The sequence below is a fragment of the Trachemys scripta genome, chromosome 8 (genome assembly GCF_013100865.1).
Source record: "Trachemys scripta elegans isolate TJP31775 chromosome 8, CAS_Tse_1.0, whole genome shotgun sequence".
Lineage (NCBI taxonomy): Eukaryota > Metazoa > Chordata > Testudines > Emydidae > Trachemys > Trachemys scripta.
The window spans coordinates 21,017,441-21,042,174 of NC_048305.1; the positions used below are offsets into that span (position 1 = coordinate 21,017,441).

The following is a 24,734-nucleotide window of genomic DNA, read 5'->3' on the forward strand; positions in this document are numbered from 1 at the left end:
AGGAGGACGATGGATATCAGTTGGGACAAGACAAAACGTGTGAATTGCTGTGTGAAGGAGCGGGGGCACCTGCCAGTGAGGACTTATTGCACTGTAAAGGTACTGTGCTGAACGGTTGCATTGAGTCCCAGAGCATCAATCATAGCACACACGATTCCATATTGTAGAGAGAGGAGCCTTTACAAAAAAAAAAAAAAAAGCCAAAACACCAGACCCACACACACAAAAACAAACAAACAAACAAACAGTCTAATGAAAAAGGCACCTATAATGTAGTAGCTGCAAGAGAACTAGCAACCTTCATACAAATATGTGGGAATGCCCCCTTCGGGGAGTGAGGGGGTTGTTTATTTGTAGGATGTACACAATCCTCTGGCAAGTACATATTTATATACACTGAGGGTTATTTTAAGACTGTGGATGAGGTTCATCCCATGAAGACTTGATGACTATTGTGGTGTTCTTGTTACTGTGTTTATCTACCTCATAGATCTAGTAATAATAAGCACGTAACTGCTGCCCTCAAGCCTAGGTGGACTCCTGTCTCTTTGGTGACTGGGCTGTCCCCCATCAGAGGAGAAGATGATAGGCCTGTCTATGGAGCCTTTACTTCAGGGACGAGTCAGGGTTCGATTTCCCATCGTTTGAGGAATCCAGGCTGGAGTTTACTTCTTTGTGCAGTGAATATTGGTGTAAGGATGACCTCACTGCACCTGTTTGTCCAAAGTCCTGTCCATTGTATAAAAGTATGGTGACAACTTTAAATGGCTTCACACTCAGTTCTGCTAGGAATGGCTCATCTCCCCCGCACCAAATCCCCATTAATCCCAGTTCAGCTGGTCAGGCTTCATGTTAGTACAGTAAACATACCTTTCAACTGCCCTTCCTTTGAGATCTATGCTTCCTTTCCACCCACACAAAGATGATGGTCCCATTTTCATTACTGCGCATTATTTAAATCCCAAAACCGTGGCTGTGAAAGGAATGGGCAATGTCCGCTTATGCTAAAGAAACCAGCCCCTTTCCCCATTATTAGACGCTTCCTACGCTAGCCGTGTCCTTCACTTGGGATCTTTGTTCCCTCTTGGCATCTGGAGAGGTCTGAGCCTAAATGCCAGAGGAATTAATGAGGATTAAGCCCATAATTATAAAATTGTTAGCACTGGGTTTCTGCAGTTGACATCATCCAAAAGCAGGGAGCTGGGGCGACTGGGAAGCTCAGCGGGGGCTGTAACACGATAACTAGCACTTCCCTTCTGGTCACTTTGAGCCTGATTCCCCGGCCACCACCCGTGGCTGAGCTCGCATTGATAGGGAAGGTGGACGGGTCGGTCAGAGCGGCGCTCTGCTGGTTCTAACAGGTTTCAGCTCAGCGAGTAGCCCGTGAGCATCAGCTCGTTCCGTTTACAGAGCGACTCTAAAGACATTTCAACGCCACTTCAGTGGCAATCTTCGCAATAGAGGCGCTTTCCCTTTTTCTATGTTGGTCTCAATGGCCTCAGAGGTCCGAGTGTGGAGTAGGCTAAGACATGCAGTGGGGGCTCTTAGGCAATGACCTGCTGAATAAAGGGTGGTTTGATCCGGGTCATTATATCCTGTGTTCTTTTTTAAGCACTCAGTGTGCTCGGAGCTGTACCCCTCCGATCGGAGCGAGCTTAGGCTCCGAATCGTGGGTTTGGGGGGGGGGGGTCACTGAGCGAATTGATCTGGGCAATATTTTCCCCTCCTGAAATTTCCCCTTTTAATATTCCCATTTTTCAACGGTGGTTACACCCCGGCACTAGTCCCAGCGCTAGTGGGGTCATGGGGCCGGCAGTCTGCCCTTCATAGGGCTCTTATAAAGCATTTTGTGTAATCTCTGAATAAGTGTCCCCCATCTCATGAGGGCCAGAACACGGAATCCTGACCCAGGCCACCCCAGGCTGTTGTGCAGCGAAATCCCCCCTCCACATCCAGTAAACCCGCTCTTGAACAGGAATTCTCTTGTACAAACCAAAAGAAACACGCGGTCAAAACATGAATCAATTTTAGCCTCAGATGGAGAGTATGGGGCAAAACCCTGCTTATGGAAAAGTCCCCTGGAATTGTACAGGGGTGAACCCAACAAAGTTCTGTGGGGTTCTTTTAAAATTACCATCAAACCTTTCGATTTTTTAAGGAAATGAGATAATTTCTGTAGGGATTTAGAATCGCTCTATAGAATTCTATACAAGCGAGATTAAATTTGGTAGGATGATTTAAAGAAACCAAAGAATGTTCTCTATTCAATTCTCTAGGACTTTTTCATTAAAAAAAAAAAGCTGGGGGAATTTGGGAGAATGTAGAAGACTATGGTTGTAAATTTCACTGAGAAGGTAGCTGGAAAGTTGTCCTGTGTGCTGCTAAAAATCACAGAAAATTCCTCTAGCTAAAGGTTTTCCCAATCTTTAAAATAAAATAAGAATGTGTATTTAATTCAGAGAGCGTTTGGTCTCAGGAGACAGTGGATATGGAAGGTTAGGTCAGTCCGTGTTTTTGTGGCTCCGTTGTATTTGTTTATTAGCTTTCCCTCTTGGCAGGTTTTACATTTTGTTCCTAGCTTGCAAAACTTGCTTCATGCTGGTTGCAAGCTCCCCGGGACTGTCAGCTGGGAAGCTAATACTCAGACACAAGTGGACAGGTGCGGGCGGGGAGGAGTACAGAGACCTGTGGGGGAGCGAAAGGGGACTGTTACTTTTAAGCAGAGCAGCGGCTCTGCCATTGCCTCTCGATGCAGGAAGCAGTGATCAGAAAACGGGACCCTTCCTTTAGGCTTAGGTAGACATTTTTTTAAAGGGTGCGGCACGTGAAAGAGGATGTGAAAGAGAAGAGTCCTTTCAAAACACGTGAAAACGAGTGAGGTGAGGGAAGGTCACACACTGGGTCCCTTACAAGGCAGTGACACGTTTTAACATTCCAATCTGTTCTATGTATCTATATGCCAGATCCCTCAACACAGTGTCTGAATGCTTAATATCTTGGTATGTTTCTGTTTTGCTGCTTTGTTATTGCATTCTGTTAATACAGGCGTGCTGTCTTAGGGAACTGCTGAGCTTTGACTAATTTGCTTGAAATAGCTTTTGGTCACTCTTGGAGTCATGCATGGGTTAGGCGACTAAGAACGTTTTGACCTGTGCCCTAGGATTCCAACAAGGAGTTTCCTGGAATAGCATCTTAGTGGGAAGAAATATCAGAGAAAACAAAACAAAAAAACAAATGCAAAGGTGTTTTCAAATGGTGAGCTGCTCCCAAACTCAGCATTTATTGCACCACACACCAACGCCTTTGCCGTGAAAAAACTCTCCACCAAGGATATTGTCACTGTAATTGGTAAAAAGAATAGGAGTACTTGTGGCACCTTAGAAACTAACAAATGTATTTGAGCATAAGCTTTCGTGGGCTAAAACCTACTTCATCGGATGCATGCGGTGGAAAATACAATAGGAAGATACATATACACAGAGGACATGAAAAAGTGGGTGTTGCCATACTAACTTACAAGAGTAATCAGTTAAGGTGGGCTATTATCAGTAGGAGAAAAAAAACTTTTGTAGTGATCAGCATAGCCCATTTCCAACAGTTGACAAGAAGGTGTGAGTAACAAAGTCGCAATACTCCAACAAAAAAGCCCACAAAAGCTTATGCTCAAATACGTTTGTTAGTCTCTAAGGTGCCAGAAGTACTCCTGTTCTTTTTGCTGATATAGACTAACACGGCTACCACTCTGAAAACTGTAATTGGTGTTTCCAATGAATTTCTGACTGAGCCTTTGCAAATCATTTGTGATCACTCCTGAAAGCTGTCCATGTAAAGTATAGATTGTCTTCGCCTTGTGTTCTTTCTTATTGAAAATACTTTTTGCACATGGTTGGGGAAGTTTCCTGTGGTTCCTGGGAGCTGCTGAGCAGTCAGGAAGCTTGATTTCCTAAGCGTTGTCCTGTCAAGTGAGGCCTGCTGCAGAGATTGTCAAGTGAGTGGTGAGGATTTGCCTGCTGATTTCTTACAAGCTAAAGTCTCTGCATCTTGATCAGAAATCTGTAGTTTGCTCTCTTTCAAGTTAGATCTTTGTTGCGTCTGTTAACTGCAGATGCCAGAGGGATGTAACTAATTAGCGGAGCCCCCCTCTGGTGCACACAAGAACATCTCCCCTGGCCAAACTGGTAAAAGGTATGCTGAGTTTTCCCACGTGGAAGTTGTTCTTTGCAGAATGTACAGTGTTTCTTCCTGTTACCCAACTCACTCACCTACCCTTGACACAGAGAAAGCACTTTGTTTAGCAGCTAGTAAGCATATGTAGCCCGAACCACCTTCATAAACCTTTCAATTTGTGCACAGTCATGCTTGGGATTAGTGTTTACACCATGCAAGGTGGTTATTAAGGTAGTAAAAAGCCTGCAGTCAGGTTCAAGAGAGGTGACCGGGAGGGACATGCTGCAGCAGAATTTGGAGCAAAATGCATGGGGCGGGGGGTGTCTTTCTGACAGCCCTTCCTGCAGGTTGGGGCCAGTTGTGAAGTGTGATTAAGGGAGAGACTCACTGCATCTGTGAAATCAGAAGAATGCTAAGGCAAATCTCCACAAAAACAATGCTGCGTTATCTTCTGCACCTTTAACAGTTGTCCTTAAAGGAGAAGGACAAATTAAAAGACAAAGCCAGACACCATGCAACTCAATGAAGTGGGACTATTTATAGCTGAGACTTTGCAGTCACAGTACACGCACTTGCACTATTGTGCTACTTTGCAAAGGAGTATCTGCAAGTTAAAGTGGGCCCACCATGTCATAGCTTTTCCGCCAAGGTGATGCGAGCTCAGAGACTACAAAAGTGTGTGTGCAGGAAAAACTAAGGAATTCTGGGTGTGTATGATTCAAATCGCCTCTAAACATGTGGAAAGTGAAATAAAAAATAATGGCAACAAAATTCAGAAGAAAAATACCAGGCTTTCTTTAAACATGCGGAGCATTCAACCCTGCAGAAGTCTATGGAAAGATTGTAGAGATAACTGTGTATTGTCCACATTCCCTTTAGGGTCCAATTCACCATTGACCTGCACCTTATGTAGTCATTTGCCCCTTGTGAAGTAAGTTCAAAGCAGGTGTATATTCTGCCATTCTGCTTTGTTTTCACACTCACTGCTCTCGTATAAATGATGATACAAGATGCTGCAGTGAATTCAGCTCTGAAACATTTTGAACCATGTACACACAACACGCATAGATGTGAAGCCTTGTCTCAACTATTGGCTTTTATGGGGAAGAGGAGTTGAAATTGCTGCTCCTTCCTCTCCCCAGCAAGGTGGGCCTGGTCCTCTGGGAAGAGTGACTAAATGAGCCTGATCCTTGAATCCTCCTTCAAAGGATGGCAGGTGTGGTTGCTATTACAAAGAGAGTTTTGCCTGGGTCAGGACTGCAGGGCTGAGCTCAAAGTATATACAGAGAAAGAGAATGTGGTCTGAGAAAGCTTCTTCCTCCTTCATTAGCTGTTTACCTCCTATGGGAGATGAGTTCCAGGATGTCCCTGCTTGTCTACCATTGACTGCCCCCTAGCACCAAGCAGAGAACAGGGTTTGCTTTAAGGAGGTTGCCTGGTGCATCTCTCCCTGCTGTTGATGTCAGGCTGTAAGCAGATCCTGTGCACAGTTCAATTCCCATATTAAGCCTTTAAAATACAGCCAGTCCCACTGAAGCAAACAGATAGCGATGATGTTACAGGGTACATGCAATTGCTGTTAGGGGACGTCACCGGGTCTACAAAAACAATCTCTTTCCAGATAAACATTAACAGGGTGTCCTAGCAGAATGAAACCTGACACAGTGCAAGATTTAAGAACTCAGAAAATCAGGTGTCATTTGTTAATGAAGCTTGTTTTGTACAGTACATGGATTTAGATACAGAATGCTGTTGTACGTACAGTAGGTGCATGTAAACACACACATTCGTTATCTACATGTTGCATACGCTGCATCAGTGTGTGTGTATATTAATTATTATTATATAGCAATCCAGAGGAAGTAAAAAATTAGTTACAAGTTGTGGTTCTCAATTTCCTCTCCTGTGTTTTTTAGTCTGAACAACCAGCAACCAACAATCACGTGCAGTGTTTGTAATATGAATATACCCTCATGAATGGAATCACATGTACATGTGACATGGAGGATACACACCAGGACAGGGTAGCTTATAAGATTGATTGGGTCAAGTATGGGAGGGAAACGGCATCCCCTCACAAGTGGCAGGGTGACATTCTCTTTAGCAAGGGCCCAGGTCTGCTGTCATTGACATTACTGCCAAATTTCCATTGACTTCAGTGGGAACAGGAACCGGCCCTGAGTGCAAACAAATGCCGTGTCCTCATTGCAAGTGCTGTGCATATTTTGTCAGTGACCACATTTGTTTGGCTATTTGGTATTAAAACTTCAAATGCTGTTGCTGTGTGCTTATCTCAGAACCACAATGCTGTTCCAAGCACTGGAAGGTGGAAGGGTCAGGAAGCAATAGACTATTCATTGTTAGACAAGGCTGGGAAGATGACCTGGATATGGTGACACTGATCAACACAGACAGGATGGGTAAAGGAGGCATCATTAGTCCTGAGATTTGCATGTAGATCACCTAAAAATTGTTGCCGATTTTACTTTTCTCTCTGAAGTCAACACAAGTGGGGTGTGAGCTGTGGAGGTCTCAAGCCACCTGAAGTTGAAGGAAAGGATCAGCAACTTCTTTGGAAATCCACCAAACAATAGGTCAGATTCTCAGGTGCTTAGTCATGTGTTACTCAGCCAAAACTCTCATTGGACTTGGCTCAGTGAAAACTGTTGACTTTCCATAGAAACGTGACAGTTCAGAGAATGAAACTGTCATGGAACCAACCAGTTACAATAGGGGCCTCTATAGAAACTGCCATGTGGTGATTAAAAACGCAGAAAGGAAAACCTCTTGTCTGATAATTTATTTTGTAATGAAGAAAATATCCGAGAAAACAGCAGAAACAGGTTTATATAGATAAAGTATCTGGGCCAGATCCCCAGCTGGTGTAAAGTGACTTCAGTGCAGCTATGTCTGTTTATACTAGCTGAGGGTCTGGCTCAGAGCGTATAATACGCAGAGTGCTGCTTTCACTTGTGGAAAAAAAAGAATCCTAGAGAATTCCGCTGTCACTGAAATGAAATACCATGTCCAGACCTAAAACAATGCGCTACACAAGCCTACATTCTGTGCTGCTGGTTTGTACCTCTCACAAACCCTGTGTCACTGAGATTGCACTGGAGGCAAGTGGAATATTTGGTACCCTTTGTGTATGTATATGTACAGTCTTGTGAATATATTTTATAGTGGGGGATAAGTGCCCTCCCCATCTATTGCTTATTGCACTTTGGATGAACGGAGTTTTGCATAACCTCATGCTCAGTTGTGTAATCCTTTGAATTCTTGTAAGTCTTGGTGCTGTAATTGCTGCTTTTGCATTGTTGCAAAATAGTGGTGTAGCTGCAGATCCCTCAGTCAGTTTTTACTCTGATAGCTGCATTTTCCACTTCAGGAGCTGGCTTTGCTCCATCCTCCACAGCAGATATAGTATGTAGAGTCCCTTCACTGTGTCAGTCTTTTGCCTCATTGGAAACATTCCCGGAGAGCTTTTGCTTTGTGGGAAGCTTAGGCCTCAGAAGATGAATTGTCAATATCAGAGAATTATTGATGTGTGTACTATTAACCTATGAGAAGTATGCTGATCCAGACCCCCAATTATGGGGAATTCTCAAAGCACAACCCTCTTTCTGTAATGGGACAATTCCAAACACCCCAAGTTCTGGAGAAGTCCAGGTTTACACCCAGATTTCACACCTGCAAGTTCAGGACCCCGTGCTTTGATTCTGCCTAAGGTGAATTTTGGAAGCAGGGTTTTGCTCTGTGCCCATCTCTAGTTACTATGGAATCTCTCTCTCTCTGTCAGCTGTGCTTCCCTTAGTCCAGACATATGGCATATGCTGTAGAACCTAGTTAATTCATATCCCCAAAGTCAGAAAACAGCTGATTGCTATAGGAAGTTAGTGATGAAAGGGACTGCAGGTCAATGCATATTATACTGTGGTGTGATATCAAAAGGGCATGTATGGATGGATGTATATAGAGGAGCCAAGATTGTGGGAGCTGAAGGATCAAGCGCAAACAATTGAGGTTCCACTGATTGTACATGTAAATCTACCCCCCATTCCTGTCCCATGCATTCTGGGCCATGCGTTTAGCTCCTAAATGGCTGAAGTTTAATGTGCTGGGCACATTAAAGGTGAGAGCGAGTGCTGTGTTGAGACAGTGAACGGAGGCAGGGAAAGGGATGAGGAGAGCTAATTACTAAATATCCAGAAATATTAGCAGCCTGAAATTTAAAAAAGTTAAGAAACAAGAAAGAGCCCCTGCCTCTCTGGAGAGGTGATGAAAGGGTGAGTAAGCACAAACCATGATTTCCAGCTTGGCCAGGGGTTGCCAACCTGAGCCTGAGAAGGAGCCAGAATTTACCAATGTACATTGTCAAAGAGCCACAGTAATACATCAGCAGCCCCCTGTCAGCTCCCCCTGCTCCCAGTGCCTCCCACCCATTGGCAGCTCTGCCAGTCAGCGCCTCTCCCTCCCTCCCCGCTCCTCCCGATCAGCTGTTTCATGGCGTGCAGGAGGCTCTCGGAGAGAGGGGGGAGCAGCAAGGGCATGGCAGGCTCAGGGGAGGGGGCACAAAGGGGTGGAGTGGGGGCAGGGCCTGTGGCAGAGCCAGGGGTTGAACAGTGAGCACCCCCAGGCACACTGGAAAGTTGGCGCCTGTAGCTCCAGCCCCGGAGTCGGTGCCTATACAAGGAGCCGCATATTAACTTCTGAAGAGCCGCATGTGGCTCCGGAGCCACAGGTTGGCCACCCCTGAGCTTGACCATGTCACAAGGCTCTACTTACTTACTATAAGGGACCTATTTTAGCCGGTGCGCGAGGCCTCCAATTTTGACAATGCTGGCAAGAGCTAACAGAATGCTGAGATCCTCCCCCTGAATCTTCCTGCCTTCTTGTATTACAACAGCCTTGTCTCCAGGAGCCAGAAACACAGAGGCTGGCAAACAGGAAAGATTTGCTTTCTCTCGCCTTTCTTTTCCACTTGTTCTGCTTACTTCATTTCCCCAGGCTGCAGGCTCACTCTATCGTTTACTCTCCCTTTGCTAGGTTCACTTTCTGCTGTCTAGGATCTCTGAGCCCCACCTGTGTAATGGAAACTGCCCTCCTCTATAAAGTAGGATGGAACAAGGTTCCTGCATGACCTTGTTATCAGTACATACTGGGCAAAATGTCCCATGTCCCAGCCCGTCTCCCTTGCTAAAATTAATAAGTGATGTTTCAATGCACGTACTTGGGCCAGATTTTCAAAAGTACTCAGTATCTACAGTTCTTATTTAGGTGCTTAAATGGGAGCTGTTGGGTGCTGAGCTCTTTTGAAAATCTAGCCCTTGGATCACGATCCTACTAGAAGTACATTTAAGTTACTCTGTGTTCATTTAAGAATTGCTTGGAACTTAGGATTTTACAAGGCTTGTTTTACATTTCTAGTTGATTTCTCTGCTTGCCATGCAGGACCCCAGGCACCATTTAGTATCTGTGTAGCAAAGGCTCTTTCTATGTGAAGATCTTTGCAATTCGTGATACTGCACCCACCGGCACTGGTATTTCATTTGTTATTGTTTTCATTGGTGGTGGTCTGAAAAATGGGCATTAGCCCTAATCATCTTCCCCACCTCAGCCAGAACACCTCACAGCCGGTACATCACAATTGCTGCAAAACACAGTTATGTTTCAAAGGGGTTTGCGATACCCTATTCTCACCACATCTATCTCTCAAGGAGTAAGGAGACTGATCCTAATGGGTATGTCTACATTGCAATTAAAAACCTGCGGCTGGCCCATGCCAGCTGACTTGGACTAAGGGGCTGTTTAATTGTGTTTGACATTCAGACTTGGGTTGGAGCCCAGGCTCTAGGACCCTGTAAGGTGAGAGGTTCCCAGAGCTCCAGCAGCAACCCGAATGTCTACACCACAATTAAACAGCCCCGTAGCCCAAGTTCTGTGAGCCCAAATCAGCTGGCACAAGCCAGCTGCAGGTTTTTAATTGCAGTGTAGACATACCCATTGGGTACTGAAGGGAGTGCACAGGACCAGCCACTTCTTGTGATACTACAAAATGGGGAACTCAACCTTTGCCCAACACTGCAGCTTGCCAGGAGCCCTAGGCCTGCGCTTTAAGGCCCTGATGCTGCAGCTGACAGCACAGGGCAGACTGTTTCACCCACAGGGTGCCGCATTGGAGCTACAGCAGGCTCTGCGTGGGCACAGCAGTCCACATCTGTATCAGCTGTAGGATCAGGGCCCATGTTTGCATAATATGGAGCAGACTATAAACTAGCCTAAACTTTAATGTAGAAGTACCCCAGCAGGTCTCAGTAATGCAGCCTGGATCAAGACAGAGCATGGTGGGACCTGTAGTTTCTATTAGCCACACATCTGTATTAAAGATGAAGGCAGCTACAGGCTGCACTGTATAATTCCTTGGGCCATCTTGCCTATAAAGTGCTGCCAGAGGATACTCATAAGATCATGCCATAATAACCACGATGCACCAATCTGACTCCAATTTTACACAGGAATCACAGTATAATGGAGTGAAGAATCGGGCCCAATATTTTGCAAGGTGTCGACCTTGAAAAAATATTGTTGAATCACAAAAATGGGCTTGCAGATCCTCCATTAAAATAATGACAGCTTTCCTCCCATCTTCTCACCTTCCCAATGGCAGGAAAGGATATCTGAATTCCTGTGCAATGTTGCTGGTGCCAGTGAGAGTGCATGGGGAAATAGTTTTTTGTTTACTGTCCTTGGTAAGGTCTTTTTTGCACAATTGTTTATATAAAAATATGCAGTAAAGAAATGTAAATATATTTTTGTTCTTATAGCTAGATATAGAGATATATATATGAAAATATGTATGTACAAAGATTGAGTATTTATTACAGGCCCTACTGTTTGACATGTGTTTAAATAAAGAGGTATTTATGGTACTGTTGTGCCCTTGTTTTGCTGTCGTTTTGGCTGGCTGAATGTCTCACACTTTTCCCCTAGTGCCTCTGATGAATCCTCCAAGATTTGGAAACAAAACAAAGCCACCAGCCGTGCATTAGCAGGCAGGATGCAAAACCTTCTTGAGTCTGCATAAGGTTTTCCTCTCTTGGGGCCTGATCCTATGAGGAACTGAGCACCCTCATCTCCTGAATCCAGCAGGAACTGAGAGTGTTTAGCACTTCCCAGGATAGGGCCCTCTCTCTGGTTCATCTCACCATCCAGGGCTATATTCTAATGGTTTTCAAACAATCTGTCTGCTCTTCTGTCTGCTCACATTGTAAACAACATATCACTGGCTTGAATGACTACTGTTTACAGCATCGTTGTAGCCATGTTGGTCTCAGAATATTAGAGAGAGAAAGTGGGTGAGGTAATATCTTTTATCAGACCAACTCAGGGCTTAAATTCTCATAGATTATTTCACAGATATGCTATAAAAGTGACATGTTCCCCCCCCCCCCCCCCGCACCGCAACATGTTATAAATACTCCAGGGCCGAGCAGCGGGGAGGGGAAGCGGGAGGCCTCAGGGCTTCAGCCTCTGCGCGGGGGTGGGGGGGGGGCCGCGGTGGAGCTCAAGGCTTCTGCCCTGCAGGCTGGCGAGGCTAGGGGCTTCTGCCATGTGGGCTGTGGGGCTAGGGGCTTCAGCCGCCTGGGGGGAGGGTGCGCTGGGCCTTCAGCTCCATGGGAGGCATACTGGGGCTCGAAAATGTTTACCAGAGCTCTGCTCCGGACAGCTCCGGCTGCATTTAAGCTCTGGCCCAACTTCTACTGGTGAAAGAGGCAAGCTTTCAAGCTACACAGAGCCCAGACCTGACGAAGAGCTCTGTTTAGCTTGAAAGCTTCTCTCTTTCACCAACAGAAGTTGGGCCAATAAAAGATATTACCTCACCCGCCCTTGTATCCTGAATGAATAATGTACCTTTGCCACAGAACAGGCCTGCTTAGGAGGTGCTCTCATGCACTTATTTACAGCTTCATTAAACCATTTGGTTGCTAGTCCCCAGTGGGACTTCAGAGAAACAGATGTAAAATACTGAGAGCATTCCCCAGCTAGATTAGATCATTTAAAAGGAGACAGGACCGAGCACTAGAAAATGTATCCTGGAGACCAATCCTACATTGGCAGGGAATGGCAATAGCATATCTTGATATGTCTTTCCACTTGTACCTTCTATAACTCCTTGAAGGTAGAGCCAGGTCAGGGCTGGAGCAGCTAGGTGCGGTGTTTGAAAAGTATAATCGTTTTATGGGCTCGTTTCACCATGCAGAGAAAGATTTCTGGTTAAGAACATAAGAACACTGGACTGTAACGGATATCCTGGGTCATCCAGTCCCTTGCTATCACATGCAACCCCACATTAATACATTCATCAAGTGCCATCCTAAAACCAGTTAGTATTCTTGCCCCCACTACTCCTAGTGGAAGGCTGATCCAGAACCTCATTCCTCTGGTTGCTCCAAGGGACCCATCACTGCAGGTGTCTGAGATGAAACACAGCCAGAAACACAGCCCAGAGTGTTGCAGTGAAAAGTATTTTGCATTCTTCATGCTACTTAGGGCCACGATAAGGGCTTCTGCAATGAAAGGCCTGTGTATGCCCTGCGTAGTTCAGCATTCCTCCTTCCCAAAAAATAATAGCAGGCTTTGCAGAGGCACTGCACAGCTTGGGCAGGGAAGTGGTTAAATCCAGTCATTGCCAAAGCCACCACAACTATCCAGAATCTAATCATTTTCTTCATTGGTAAGTATTAGTTTTAAAAAGGACTGAGAACACTAGAGAGATCCCAGCCTTTCCTGACAGGGTGGGCCCTGAGTTGGCACGAGACCTTCAATGGGCTTTGAGGGCACTCAGTACGACGCAGGATCAGCCCTACGCTTTCAAGTGGGACCTCATCTTGGAGTAAATTTCCAGCCACATCACACTGCATAGAAAGGCATTTTACCCTTGGGGGCCATGACCACCAATTCCCATATTCCTTTGTGTTTGAACCAGGACTTCCCTCCTTCCCCAACCTGCCTTCTCCTCAGGTTTGATCCTGCACTGATGTCACTATAGTGAGGACAATGTGACATAACAGTGGTTACTATGAAAATTACCTGCAGTCTCACAAACACCTGACTTCATGGCAGGCTCAAGCAGCAAGGAAACCTGGTCTGGAAGGCAGGGATCCTTACTATAGATAGTCCCAACCCCCAGTTCCAAACACCCCTTCTTGGGGTCCAGGTGTTCAAATTCCAGAGCTGAATCCTGCAGCTTCAACCCAGTCCTGTGAAATGTAGACAGCAAAAGGAGCCTCAGGGAAAGCCCTTCCAAGTTCTTTCTCCTTAGGTAAATATTTCCTTCTCTCAAGTGCATGCTAGTGCAAGAGACTCTTTGATCTTTTAGGTCCACAAAGAGGAGGAAACCCTTCAGGCAACCTTGGGCGTGGAGGGAAGGGCTCTCTCACCCTGAGGCTTCAGTCCTTACTCCCCTCAGACCCACCCAGCTGAGAGCATTACTCACCCTTTCTGAATCTCATCAGGGCTGAGACACTGTGTGCAACCTGAACACTTGCTTCTCATACCCCTGGGTGTAACTGTGCTCATAATGTTACATGATCCAGGACCAAATCCTGAAGGTATTTACTCAGCCTTTACTCATTGATTTTACTAGCAGTTTCGCCTGAGTAAGCTCTGAATAAAACCTGAGTAAATTGCAGCCGGATTGTGAGCTCAGGCAGATGGCTCGATGAGAAAAGTCTTCTAGGTCACATGTTTTTAAAAGGCGATATTGCTTCATGGGACATAGCTCCCAGAGAGTTACAGTGCCTGCAGAGGTGGGGAAAGGAGGGAGAGAAGGAACTACTTTAATTATTTGTTCATTCATTTATCAATATATTAATATTGGACCCCAGTTCTGCACCGTTCACTATCCAAGTGTTTTCTCATTCTTGGCTCAGGAACCCCCACCCCTTTTTGGTCCCACCTGATTTATTTGTTCTGAGAATAGATGGCAGGTATCCGTGTATGTTAAATATAGGTTGTCATTCCATATCCAGTAAGCTCCTGCTTGAAACAAGGCCCCATGAGCCAGGTCTCTGTTACACTAGTGTAAATGAACCTGGCATCCCTTGCTTTCAATCAGCCGGAGAAGGGAAGGGAGACTGTCTCCCACCGTGTGTTTGTACTGTGCCTAGCCCAATGGAGCCTTGATCCTAATTGGAATCCCTGCATACTACTGTAATATGAATCAATAATCAATAGTGCAGCTGAATTCAAAACCTGGCCCTTTTTCTTTCCATGCACATTCTAGGTTTAAAATATCCCTTTTGTTCTAGGTGCAGAAGTCTCCTGTGTATAAGGTTTGGGTGATCAGCCTAGCAACCAAAATAATAGAAAAAGAAATCCCGATAATTAGAGGGAGAAACATCACAGTGACCACTGCCCGGTCTGGGGTTGCTAAATTAATGCTGAATCTCAGGGCTAGTCTACACTACCTGCCCGGATCAGCGGGTAGAAATCGATCTCTCGGGGATCGATTTATTGCGTCTCATCTAGACGGATAAATCGATCCCCGAATCGACGCGCGTACTCCCACCTCGTCAGGAGGAGTAAGCGCCATCGACGGGGGAGCCACGGCGGTCGATTTGCCACCATCCTCACAGCGGGGTAAGTCGAATAGGATATGTCGAATTCAGCTACGCTATTCGTGTAGTCAGAGGCTAGGTTTAGGTTGTGCTCACTGGAAGATTTAAAACTCCCTACCACACCTTGTTACATGCAGGTCCCCATTTTACCATTCCCACGCCTCCCTCATTGATCCCACCCTCTGTACATGTGCTGTCAGCTGGTCAGGACTCTGAAGCAAAGGACCTGGGTGACTCATCCTCATTAAACCCAAATATCTTCAGCTCTTGTAACTCCTCGGGAGGTGTGTCTGTGTTGTGACTTATGAGGGCACCGATTTTAAGAGTATTGCTTATTATTCAGCCTATTTGTCCTTTCACAGTCAGATTCTGCTCTCCGCCACACTGGTGAAAATCTGCAGTTCACAACACTGACATCAAATTGAACAACTGATACTTAACTCTGAAAGAGCATAACCGGCGAAGCACAGCTGCTAGCCTGATTGTGAAATGACTGCGGAGAGGGAGGCTTTCACAACTGTGCCGGTGGAACAAATGTTACTCAGTGTGGCAAATTTCCCTAGTGTAGACAAGGTGTCAGTGTCTTCAGTTTGTATTTTGCTCAGGGCTTGATTGTGAGACTTTAGTCACCGCCCTGAACCAGGGGATGTCATGTAAAATGCACTGCACCAGGCATAGCCTGAGGGGGCACTGTGCCTCAGATATATCCCTTGGAGGTACAGTTCCTTCCCTGCTTCCCTCCTGCTCCAGGGGAGCAGTAATTTGCTGTTCTATACTAGCACCAAGTTACGATACCCACTGCACTGGCAGTGCTGTGCCAGCTGGTGGGTTGGGGCACAGTGCCAAGGCTTCCTGCCTGCTTTGGCCAGTGCTGGGGGAAGAAAGAGGCATGCAGTGCCCATTCACATCTTTGTGGTCCAGGTTGCCTATGCAGGGGCGTAAGATGGTGGCTTACTCCTCCCAGTGCCAGACTTGCCAAACCCACGAGAAAAACCACAGAAATTGGGCTAGTTTTTGGCTTGTAACTAGTTGCTTGTTTGGGCTTGTTGCTTGTTGTAGCTTGTTGCTTCTTTTTTTTGATGGGCTCCCAACAAGCAGGGGCAAGGGGGGAGCGGGGCGGGGGCGGGAAGAGAGTCAGGGGTGCACAGCGGGCCCACCATAGTCCCAGACTGCACGCCGGGGGGGGATCTAGTCTCATAGAGTGTTGGGGTTCTTAGGGATTGTCTTGTTTTGGCCTTGTTTTGAAATGGGATTAGCTTGATTTTTGGCTTATTGTGAAAGTCGAGATGCTTATTTACCATGTGAAAGTTGGCAACTGTGGCCATGTACAAACAGTTGGCAACTGTGGCCATGTAGTCCAAGTCAGAATCGAGTTGGTAGTTTCATCTCTCCTGTGAGCGTAAATCAGGAGTACCTCCATTAAAGTCAATAGTTACAGCAGTGCAAAACCAGGGTGAGATCAGAACCAGCCCTCCATAGCCCCTCCCGCGCTGACACTCACCGACACCTTTCCTTCCCCGTCACTCTTCACCTAAAACATTATCTCCACTCGAAGGCAACAGCCAGTTTAAAAAGAAAATGGGCAGCAGCCTGTAATTGGGGTAATTATAGCAGCCTGCTTCTTGAGGGAGCAAACCTGACATATAATAGTCCCCACGGAGCCAGCACAGTTCCTTGCTCAGGAGGTTGAGAATCAAATACACCCAGCCATGCCAGGCTGAGTCTCCTTCCCAAGCTCTGCTCCTACCCCAACTGGCTGGGGACACTGTCTTTTTGTGAGGGCTGTCATCTTATCTGACATAGCAGGGATTGAACCAGAGACAAACATATGAGGGGCTACAGCTTTAACTAAAGCATCACTGCTCTATAGCAGAGTCAGAGCTTCTGTGGCCCAGCACCGAGGGGCTCTTGTAGCACACACTCACCACAGGGTAACATTTTCAAATGGCAAAGAAGATCTGGGAAGATCATGGTGTCCCAGGCAACTGCAGAGTGGGGACCCTGGTGGCTGTAAGACAATGAGAGCCCCCACCCCAAGTACAGGGGAATGGAAGGGACTCAGCAGCTGGCAGGATCAGAGACCATTTGAACTAATTAATATGCGTTCAGTACAATTAGAGAATGAGAGGGGGAGATGGGAGAGAGGGGACCTGGGGGAAGGGCCGGGAGAGTGAGAGAGAGAGAGAACAAAGTCATGGCAAAGGCATTTTATGACTTGAAAAAGGACAGCACCCACTAAATGTGCTATTTGGCTTATTCAGATCACTGTGAAAAACTGGCCGGATGTCCAAGCCCCTGCATGGCGATCAGCAGGAGAGATAATTCCCTCTCCAAAGGGTTCCTGGAAGTGTATATTTCCAGTCTGGAACCCTGCAAAGAGGTATCACTGAACTGTCCATTCCTGAATGAACAGTTTTCAGTCTCCCACAAGAAAAGTAACGTACACCCTGTCCTTCTGTGCTTCCCCCCCAGTCTCTAATGCAGCCTGTGAGCTGACATTTGCTAGCAGACTGTAAGTGACAGTTGTGGTCAGTTCTCACTAGCAATAAAAGGTGATGACATACTGTATGTCGCCAGCAGTGGGCGGGGATGGGGGAGGATGAGGGTGTGTGTGTGACTTATCCAGCTGCACTGTACCTAACAGAATGAGGAGCACAAGAGTCAAGTGATCCGTGGCAAAGGGCCCAGGCCATTCCCAGTAAGGAAAGGTCAGGAGCACAGCATGCAAATGAAGTGTCACCAGTCTCAGAACCAAAGGCAGTGACGGCAGCAGGCCAGACATGGCAGACAAGGCCGTTGTTTTTAGGTGTGATTCATTTACTTTGGCCTGTGGAGATAAAAACAAAGTAAGGGGAAGAAAAAACCAAACCACAGAGCCTCAGCTTCTTTGGCTGCCAGCTGGCGAAACATTCTGCTCTGCTGATCTCGATCACACACGCACGTTTGATTGTTCCTCCAACTCCAGGCTTAGGGAAGTCCAGAGATGTGGCATCATCTTCATATCTCCCCTCTGGATGCAGGCATTTATCAGGCTCATTCTGCCCTCTGACCCAGGGCAGACATCACAACATGTCTCCCCTTGTAGGCAGGAGTGCCGCCAGCTTTTCTGCCGCCTTAGGTGGTGGAAGGTCCCGCCCTGAAATGCCGCTCCCCCAAAGAGGCGGCGGAAGGTCCTGCCGCCAAAATACAGCTGCGGTCGCTGCCTCCCAAATTGCAGCGCCTTAGGCGACCGCCTAGGTCGCCTAATGGGTTGCGCCGGTCCTGCTTGTAGGACAGTAAGTACTACAATGTTCTGTGGGAATGGACCAAAACACTAGTGCTTGTGCTACGGTGATACTGCAAAGCTCTGGGGACTTTTCCATAGACTGGAGTATTTTTCTTATAGCATGTTATCCTCTATGCCAGAGGTGAACATCAAACCCCATGTGCTTTAATGGATAACTTTCTGCCGCATAAGAGTTTCCTCTAAAGCTGAAAATGTTGGAAGAACAACAATAGCACTAAACTCTTTGAGGCATGGGCATCATTTTGTTATGTACAGTGCTAGCATAATAGGGACCTGGGCTTATAGCTGGCCTTGTTAGGAAATACAAATAATAATTAACAATAATAATAAAAAATAATAGCAGTATTGCCAACCCCAAGGATTCAAAATCAAAAGGCCTCCCCCAATCATGAGATTAACATAACAATCCTGAGGGGGTTTTTTAAGAATACATTTTGGATTCTGTTTATTTTCCTTCTGGGTTTTGAGCATTTAGGGTTCACCTTTTCAAGCTTTTATTTCCAGCCAGGAAGGTTAGAAACTTAAAAAGAAGAAAAAGAAAAAAAAAAGCTGTAATGTTTACATAATAATAAAAACACCAAAAACCACAAGACTCCTATTAAAAATTACAAGAGTTGGCCACAATGTATGTGCCAAATTCATCCCTGGAGCAGGCAAAAGGGGCTGTGGCATTGGCCAGCATTTAGTCCTAGGAGGAAATTCCCACTCTTTGTGTTCACTGGTGACCGTGAAGCAGGATTTGAACTCACATCTCCAGAGCTGAAAGGCAAGGGGACTAATCTGCTGTGTCACTTATGCCCCCTTATTGTTTCTTTGGAGTGTGTCTACACTGCAATTAAAAATCTGCAGTTGGCCTGGGCCAGCTGACTTAGGCCAGCAGAGCTCAAGCTAAGGGACCGTTTAACCGTGGTGTAGATGTTTGGGCTTGGGCTGGAGTCCGGGAGGATCCAAGCCCAAGCACAAATGTCTACCTTGCAATGAAACAGTCCCTTAGCCCAGGCTCTGTGAGCCTGAGTCAGTTGGCACAGGCCAGCCACGGGTGTCTAATTGTAGTGTAGACATACCCTTAGTTTCCTAGGTCATAAACTGCAGGATTCATCAATGTAAAAAAAATACATGAGAGCCAAGATTCAAACACATCTTTACTTTTAAGACTCTACATTGCAATTTAACATCATGGGTGAAATTCAGCCCTCATGTATCCCCAATAGAATAAATGGAGTTAAAATAGGGATGAAAATGGCCATGTCTCTCCAGTTACACAGCTGTCCACCATGGAATTCCACAGGTTTCCAGTGGAGGTCTTGAATGAAGCCATGAAAATGGAAAAGCTCCTGGCTCCAGTGGGCTATGAGTGTTCTGAACAACCCCCAGATGCTGTGCAGTCAGTAGGGCAAATCTACACAGTAGCTGGGAGGTGTAATTCCAGCTCGGGTGGATGTATACACGCTAACTGTGCTCGAGCCGGGGCGACTCCAGGCACCAGCATAGCAAGCGCGTGCCTGGGGCGGCAAGCCGCGGGGAGCGGCTTGCTGATCACTATGAGGGCAGCAGGCAGGCGGCTTTCGGCGGCGTGCCTGTGGGAGGTCTGCCGGTCCTGCGGCTTCAGCGGCAGGGATGCCGAAGGCGTGGCACCGGCGGACCTCCCACAGGCGCACCGCTGAAAGCAGCCTGCCTGCCGTGCTTGGGGCGGCAAAAAACAAGCCAGAGCCGTCCCTGGCTTGAGCTAGCACCTAAAAATGGCAGTGAGGCTGAGGTGGCACGGATGGTGTTTTGGGCTAGTCACCCAAGTACCATCCTGCCTGATCCCCTGGGTACATACTCTGGCAGCTAGGTTGACAGTCAGGTTTGACTTAGTATAGTGTTAGGGATGATCATCATCCCATGTCTGATGGGACTCTGAACTGAAACCAGAACCTAAACAAGGTGATGGAAACATTTGGTGAGTCTGGTCCACGTGCAGCATCTTCATGCAGGATCTTCCACTTTCCAGGCCTATCCACGAAGTATTAAAAATAAGAGAAAGAGGTCCGTCTTGGAGCTAACTTGGTACCATTCACCCACTGGTGATGAGGAAGTGTCTGACTTCTGGGTCACAGCTAGAGTTTCTTGCAGGAATCAACTCGGACACACCTGTGCTCTGTGTTTTTTGTTGCCTTCATATACAGTTTAGGGCCTTTATTTGGAAAATGTTCTTCATGAGGAACGTGTGTAGGCAGGCTAGGTCTTGGGGCTTTCCAACTCTTTAAACGGGTGTTTGTTTCAAGAGTGAATTGAGTGGCAGGCTGGGGAACTCCATTTAGACTGGGTTGCCACCCCTTCCTGCCTGTCCAAGTAATGATTCCATGGCAACCATTGGCACAGGGTACCTTAGAGCTAGGCTGGTATTGCCTTCCTCCATCCTGAGCATTAGAGACAAGTGCTGCTCTAGTGAGGATACAAGTAGAGAAGAGCCAGCTGGAGACTCCAGCTGGTAGGAGCAGAAGCAGTCAAAGAAGGGACTGCTGCACTTGGGAGGAGGAGGTAAAATGGGGCCCAGTTGGGACCACCCCTCTCCCCAGCACCCTAATATGTGCAGGGAGCCTCCCCCTCACCTTTGGGCCCCTAGGATGCAGGTAGTTCCCCTCTTATGTGACCTTGGGGGGAAACTGCAGAGAGGATCCAGCCAGAGACTGCAGCTGGTTGAAACAGAAGCAGCTCAAGGAGGAACATCTAAACATTCAGAGAACTTCCTACATCTTTGATTGGACGTTCTCGACCCTGGACTGACTGGCTGTTTACTCCAACCCTCTTCTTCCCTCGGCCCCTCCTTCACTGTCTCTTCCCCTCAGCTTCACTCTATACTAGCTGCTTCTTATTCTCCTCTTCCTGTTCCCCTGAACAGGCTCCACACCACGGGAACACTCCCACTGGCATACGCGTGAGGTCACATCGTGTGGCAAGAGTGCAGGAACGTTGTTCTGGCCTGTGCATTTAGCTGATGCCTCCTTACTAAATCCCTCCTTACTCCCCTCCCTCCCCCTCCCATTTGGAATGAATACAATGTTTGTTGCCATCACATTGCTCACTCTGCTTGTGTGTTCTATCCCTTCCCCCACCCTGCATCTGTCTTGCCTACTTAGACCTTGGCTACACTTGGCAATAGCGCGAGTGTAGTCACGCCGCCAGTGCTACGAGAGCTCTCTCGCAGCGCTGTAAGTACTACACCTCTCTGAGGGGAGTAGCTTGCAGCGCTGCGAGCGAGCGTGCAGGCGCTGATTACACTGGCACTTTACAGCGCTGCGCTCGAGGGGGGGGGGCGTTTTCACACCCCTGAGCGCAGCAAGTTGCAGCGTTGTACAGCGCCAGTGTAGCCAAGGCCTTAGATTGTAAGTTCTTCAGGACAGGGGCCATCTACGACTGTTTGTACAGTGCCTAGCACAATGGAGCTCCATTCTTGGTGGGTCCTTAAGCTCTACCCTAATAAACATGATTAATAATAATAAAATGCATGGCTGCTATTGGGAACCAAAGCACTTTGTAATGTTAGGTTCAACCACTGGGATTTCAGGAGATTTAAGAAAGAAAGAAAGAAAGAAAGAAAGAAAGAAAGAAAGGCATACTGCCATCCCCCATTAGGCAAAATAGTCATGCAGACATGAGCCATGTGCCTAGGACTTCAATATACCTATGTGTGAATATACCTGTGACGAAGATAATACAGATCACCAGTGAGAGTGTGTCATTGCAGTTTTTAAATCTCTTGAAACCCTCTGGCTCAGCCTTGTTCAATTGACATTAAATTTACTAGCCCAGTCATAAAAATCTACTTTCCTGCCCTTTGCACTAATGCTAATGACGGCGGCAATGGAAAAAAGGAATGACATTTTACTTGCCCATCAAAAGGTATTACTGGTGCCAGGTGAGTAGTTTGCAAGGCTACTTAGCTAATTCATGACGGTTGTGCCTGAGGACTGTGTATGGACAGCCCATCACCTGCCCTCATAGCTGCAGCTTGACTTGCACCCTTTTTTGAATCCTGTCTGCCCCCTCCAGCATTCTTTGCACCTGGCCCCTCAGCTGCATCCTGCATGGCCACCTCTCCCCTGTTCTCTCACCTGTACCTGCCCCATCATCTGTTGTACAGGGAAGAATGTTCTTCCAACTTGTAGCAGGCTAGAGTCATCTTTCCCCTCCCCCCCATCCTTTAGTCTCAGCTGCCAGCACCACAGAAACCATTTCAGAACATTCCTTCCTTCCACTAGGCGGCTGCGACACGCCTCGCTGATATGTTAAACCTGCGAGAGCTGCCACTTGCTGGGAGCATTGTCAAAAAGGGCCTTCCCTTGGTTTGGTTCTGGGAATGTCGATGAACAGCAGCCTTGTTTAACATTGACTCTCTTCCAGCCTGAGCTCCCTGTGGCATTTCCACATGAGCCCCTAGCCTCATTCCACACTCGCTCCGCTATGATAAACACCGAAGTTTGCATTTTGTCAAAGGTTTTTACTGGAAGTCGGGAGCCAACAGTCCAGCAGCTGTTGGTCCAAACAGTGACCTCATAGAGAAATCTTGGCAAAAGGTGCCTTGTTTTCCAACGGGCTGCATATATGGGACCCTATGTGACTGAGGTACACGTATATATTAGCTCTTCTGCATAACCCAGCGTGACCTGAGCATGCTCACTCAGCCAAGGCTGAGATTACAGAGCAAGGGTCCTCATAGCACTACTAGTCAAGGACATTCATTGAATCCTTCTCAGAGACCTGCAAACCTCACTGAAGAGATTTCCTCCGGCAAGAGCCCTCTGTCCTGTGATCTATGCAGCATTTCTCAAATGCGGCCACCAGGGGCTTTTCTTGGGACCACAACCTTCTGGGTTTGTGACATGGAGGGGGGGCAAAGTAGCAGCCCCTCCCCCTCCCTGATGCTCCTGGATGCACGGCCTTGGTGTTGGTTGCTGAGGCCACCAGCAGGAGTTGGGCCCTGCCCCTCTCTGAAGACACAACGCCGGAGGAGCAGGCAACTGGTGAGTTCCCCACTTTCCCAGGGGTGGTGGGGCTCAGCCTCTGGTCCCACAGGACCCCAGAATAGAACTGATTTCCTGGCTCACATAAGGTGCCTTCCCACACTCCTTTGAAACAATAGGTGGTGCTGCAGCGTAGGACTGAGAGGCATTATCAGCGGTGACTGGATGTCAGGTGACTGGGGTAGCAGCGGGTGCTGCATGTCAGGCTTGAGACATCCTGGCAGAGCCGTGCAGGAGGTTGGCGGGATGGCACGGCAGCGTTGCCATCTCTCACGTCTTTATTGCGAACTTCATAGTATGTCATGTCTCAGCTCCTGGAGTCATGTGACTACAACAGAATCTCAGCCTTCATTTTAAAAATGTAAGTTACTTGCCCATGTGGTTGCAGAGAAATGCTAAAAAACATGACCCCTAAAGGCTAAAAATCCAGAAGGCAAATAAAAATAACCCTACATTTAATATTTTTTTAAAGACAGGACAAAAAACAATGGGCTTAATCTGTAGCAAGGAAGATTTAGGTTAGATATTAGAAAAAACATTCTCACCATAAGGATAGGTAAGCACTGGAATAGACTTTCAAGGGAGGTTGTGAAATCTCGATTGTTGGAGGTTTTTAGGAACAAATTAGACAAACATCTGTCAGGGATGATCTAGGTTTACGTGGTTCTGCCTCAGTGCAGGGGGCTGGAGTAGATGACCTCTCGAAGTCCCTCCCAGCCCTATATTTTTATGATTCTATGATTTTTTGGTGGGGCGGGACTGACTCCTGATTTTTGGAGCTTGGAGCTGGCAGTACCCGTGCAGTAATTGTTTGCATGAACCGAAGTTTCACTAAGAAAAGGTCTTTCCCACTAGAAGTTCCCCCTCCTCATCTCCAGCCCCGTCTTTGGATGAAAGGGGACCAGCAGCCCAGCTCAGATCGGTGGGGACAGGCTGCTGATCTTTGCCAGGAACTTGCACGGGGATCTTATCACATCTTCCTCTCTCTTTTTTTCCTTCCTCCCTCTTCTAGAGTTGTTCAATCTCAAACCAGGTATTTTTTTAACATAGCTTCTTCCTTTCCCTCCTGCTGGAGACTATAAAGCCAGGCTGCGTGTCTGGAAGAATGTCTTCAACAAGCCCTGGCACAGAGACCAGGCTATCTGTGGCAATACAATTCTTTCATTGTTTCCCTTCCCAAGCTTTGCCTGATTGTTGGAGTTTTGTTTTTTGATGTGTCCCTTTAAAATTAATAGCAAGCCAGCTTTCTGCTCTAATTACCTGAGGCCCATTATTACAATGGGCGTGGAGCAGGTGTGTGGCTGTCATTCTGAGATGGTGCAGTCATTATCCCTCTTCAGTGAATGCATCCGACAGGTACAGAGATAAATCTGCATGGTCTTTTCTCTCTCTCCTGTAACTCCCTCCCTGGTACTGGGCTGGCTTTTAAGCATGGCCACCTCTTGAAAGCCAGTGAATGTGTGAATAATGTGGCATTTTCCCTGAAGCAATCAAAGTTGTTTACCTCTCTCCATAGCAAGAAGCACAGAAAGTGTGGAAAGAAAGGAGTTCAAATACGGGCTTTTCACTGACTGGGACTCAGACAGTAGGGTAGAAGAGTCCTGAACACAAAGCAGTCTCTTCTTGCTCCCCCATCTTAGTTTATTTTTAATTCAT

The 24,734-nt window shown here is 47.0% G+C and overlaps 1 protein-coding gene across 3 annotated transcripts in view; it reads left to right on the forward strand.

Annotated features, from left to right (window-relative positions):
• The window catches only part of ADRB2 (adrenoceptor beta 2), a 60,784-nt gene that overhangs the window by 2,495 nt on the left and 33,555 nt on the right, over nt 1–24,734 (forward strand). The window contains exons 2-3 of one of the 3 annotated variants that reach the window (XM_034778097.1): nt 3–99; nt 491–765. In XM_034778097.1, the coding sequence (XP_034633988.1) occupies nt 3–99; nt 491–513 (120 nt within the window). In that variant the 3' untranslated portion in view covers nt 514–765. Of the gene's footprint in view, nt 1–2; nt 200–490; nt 766–24,734 lie in introns of those variants that run through there. The other 2 variants (XM_034778096.1, XM_034778095.1) reach the window with 2 other exon arrangements.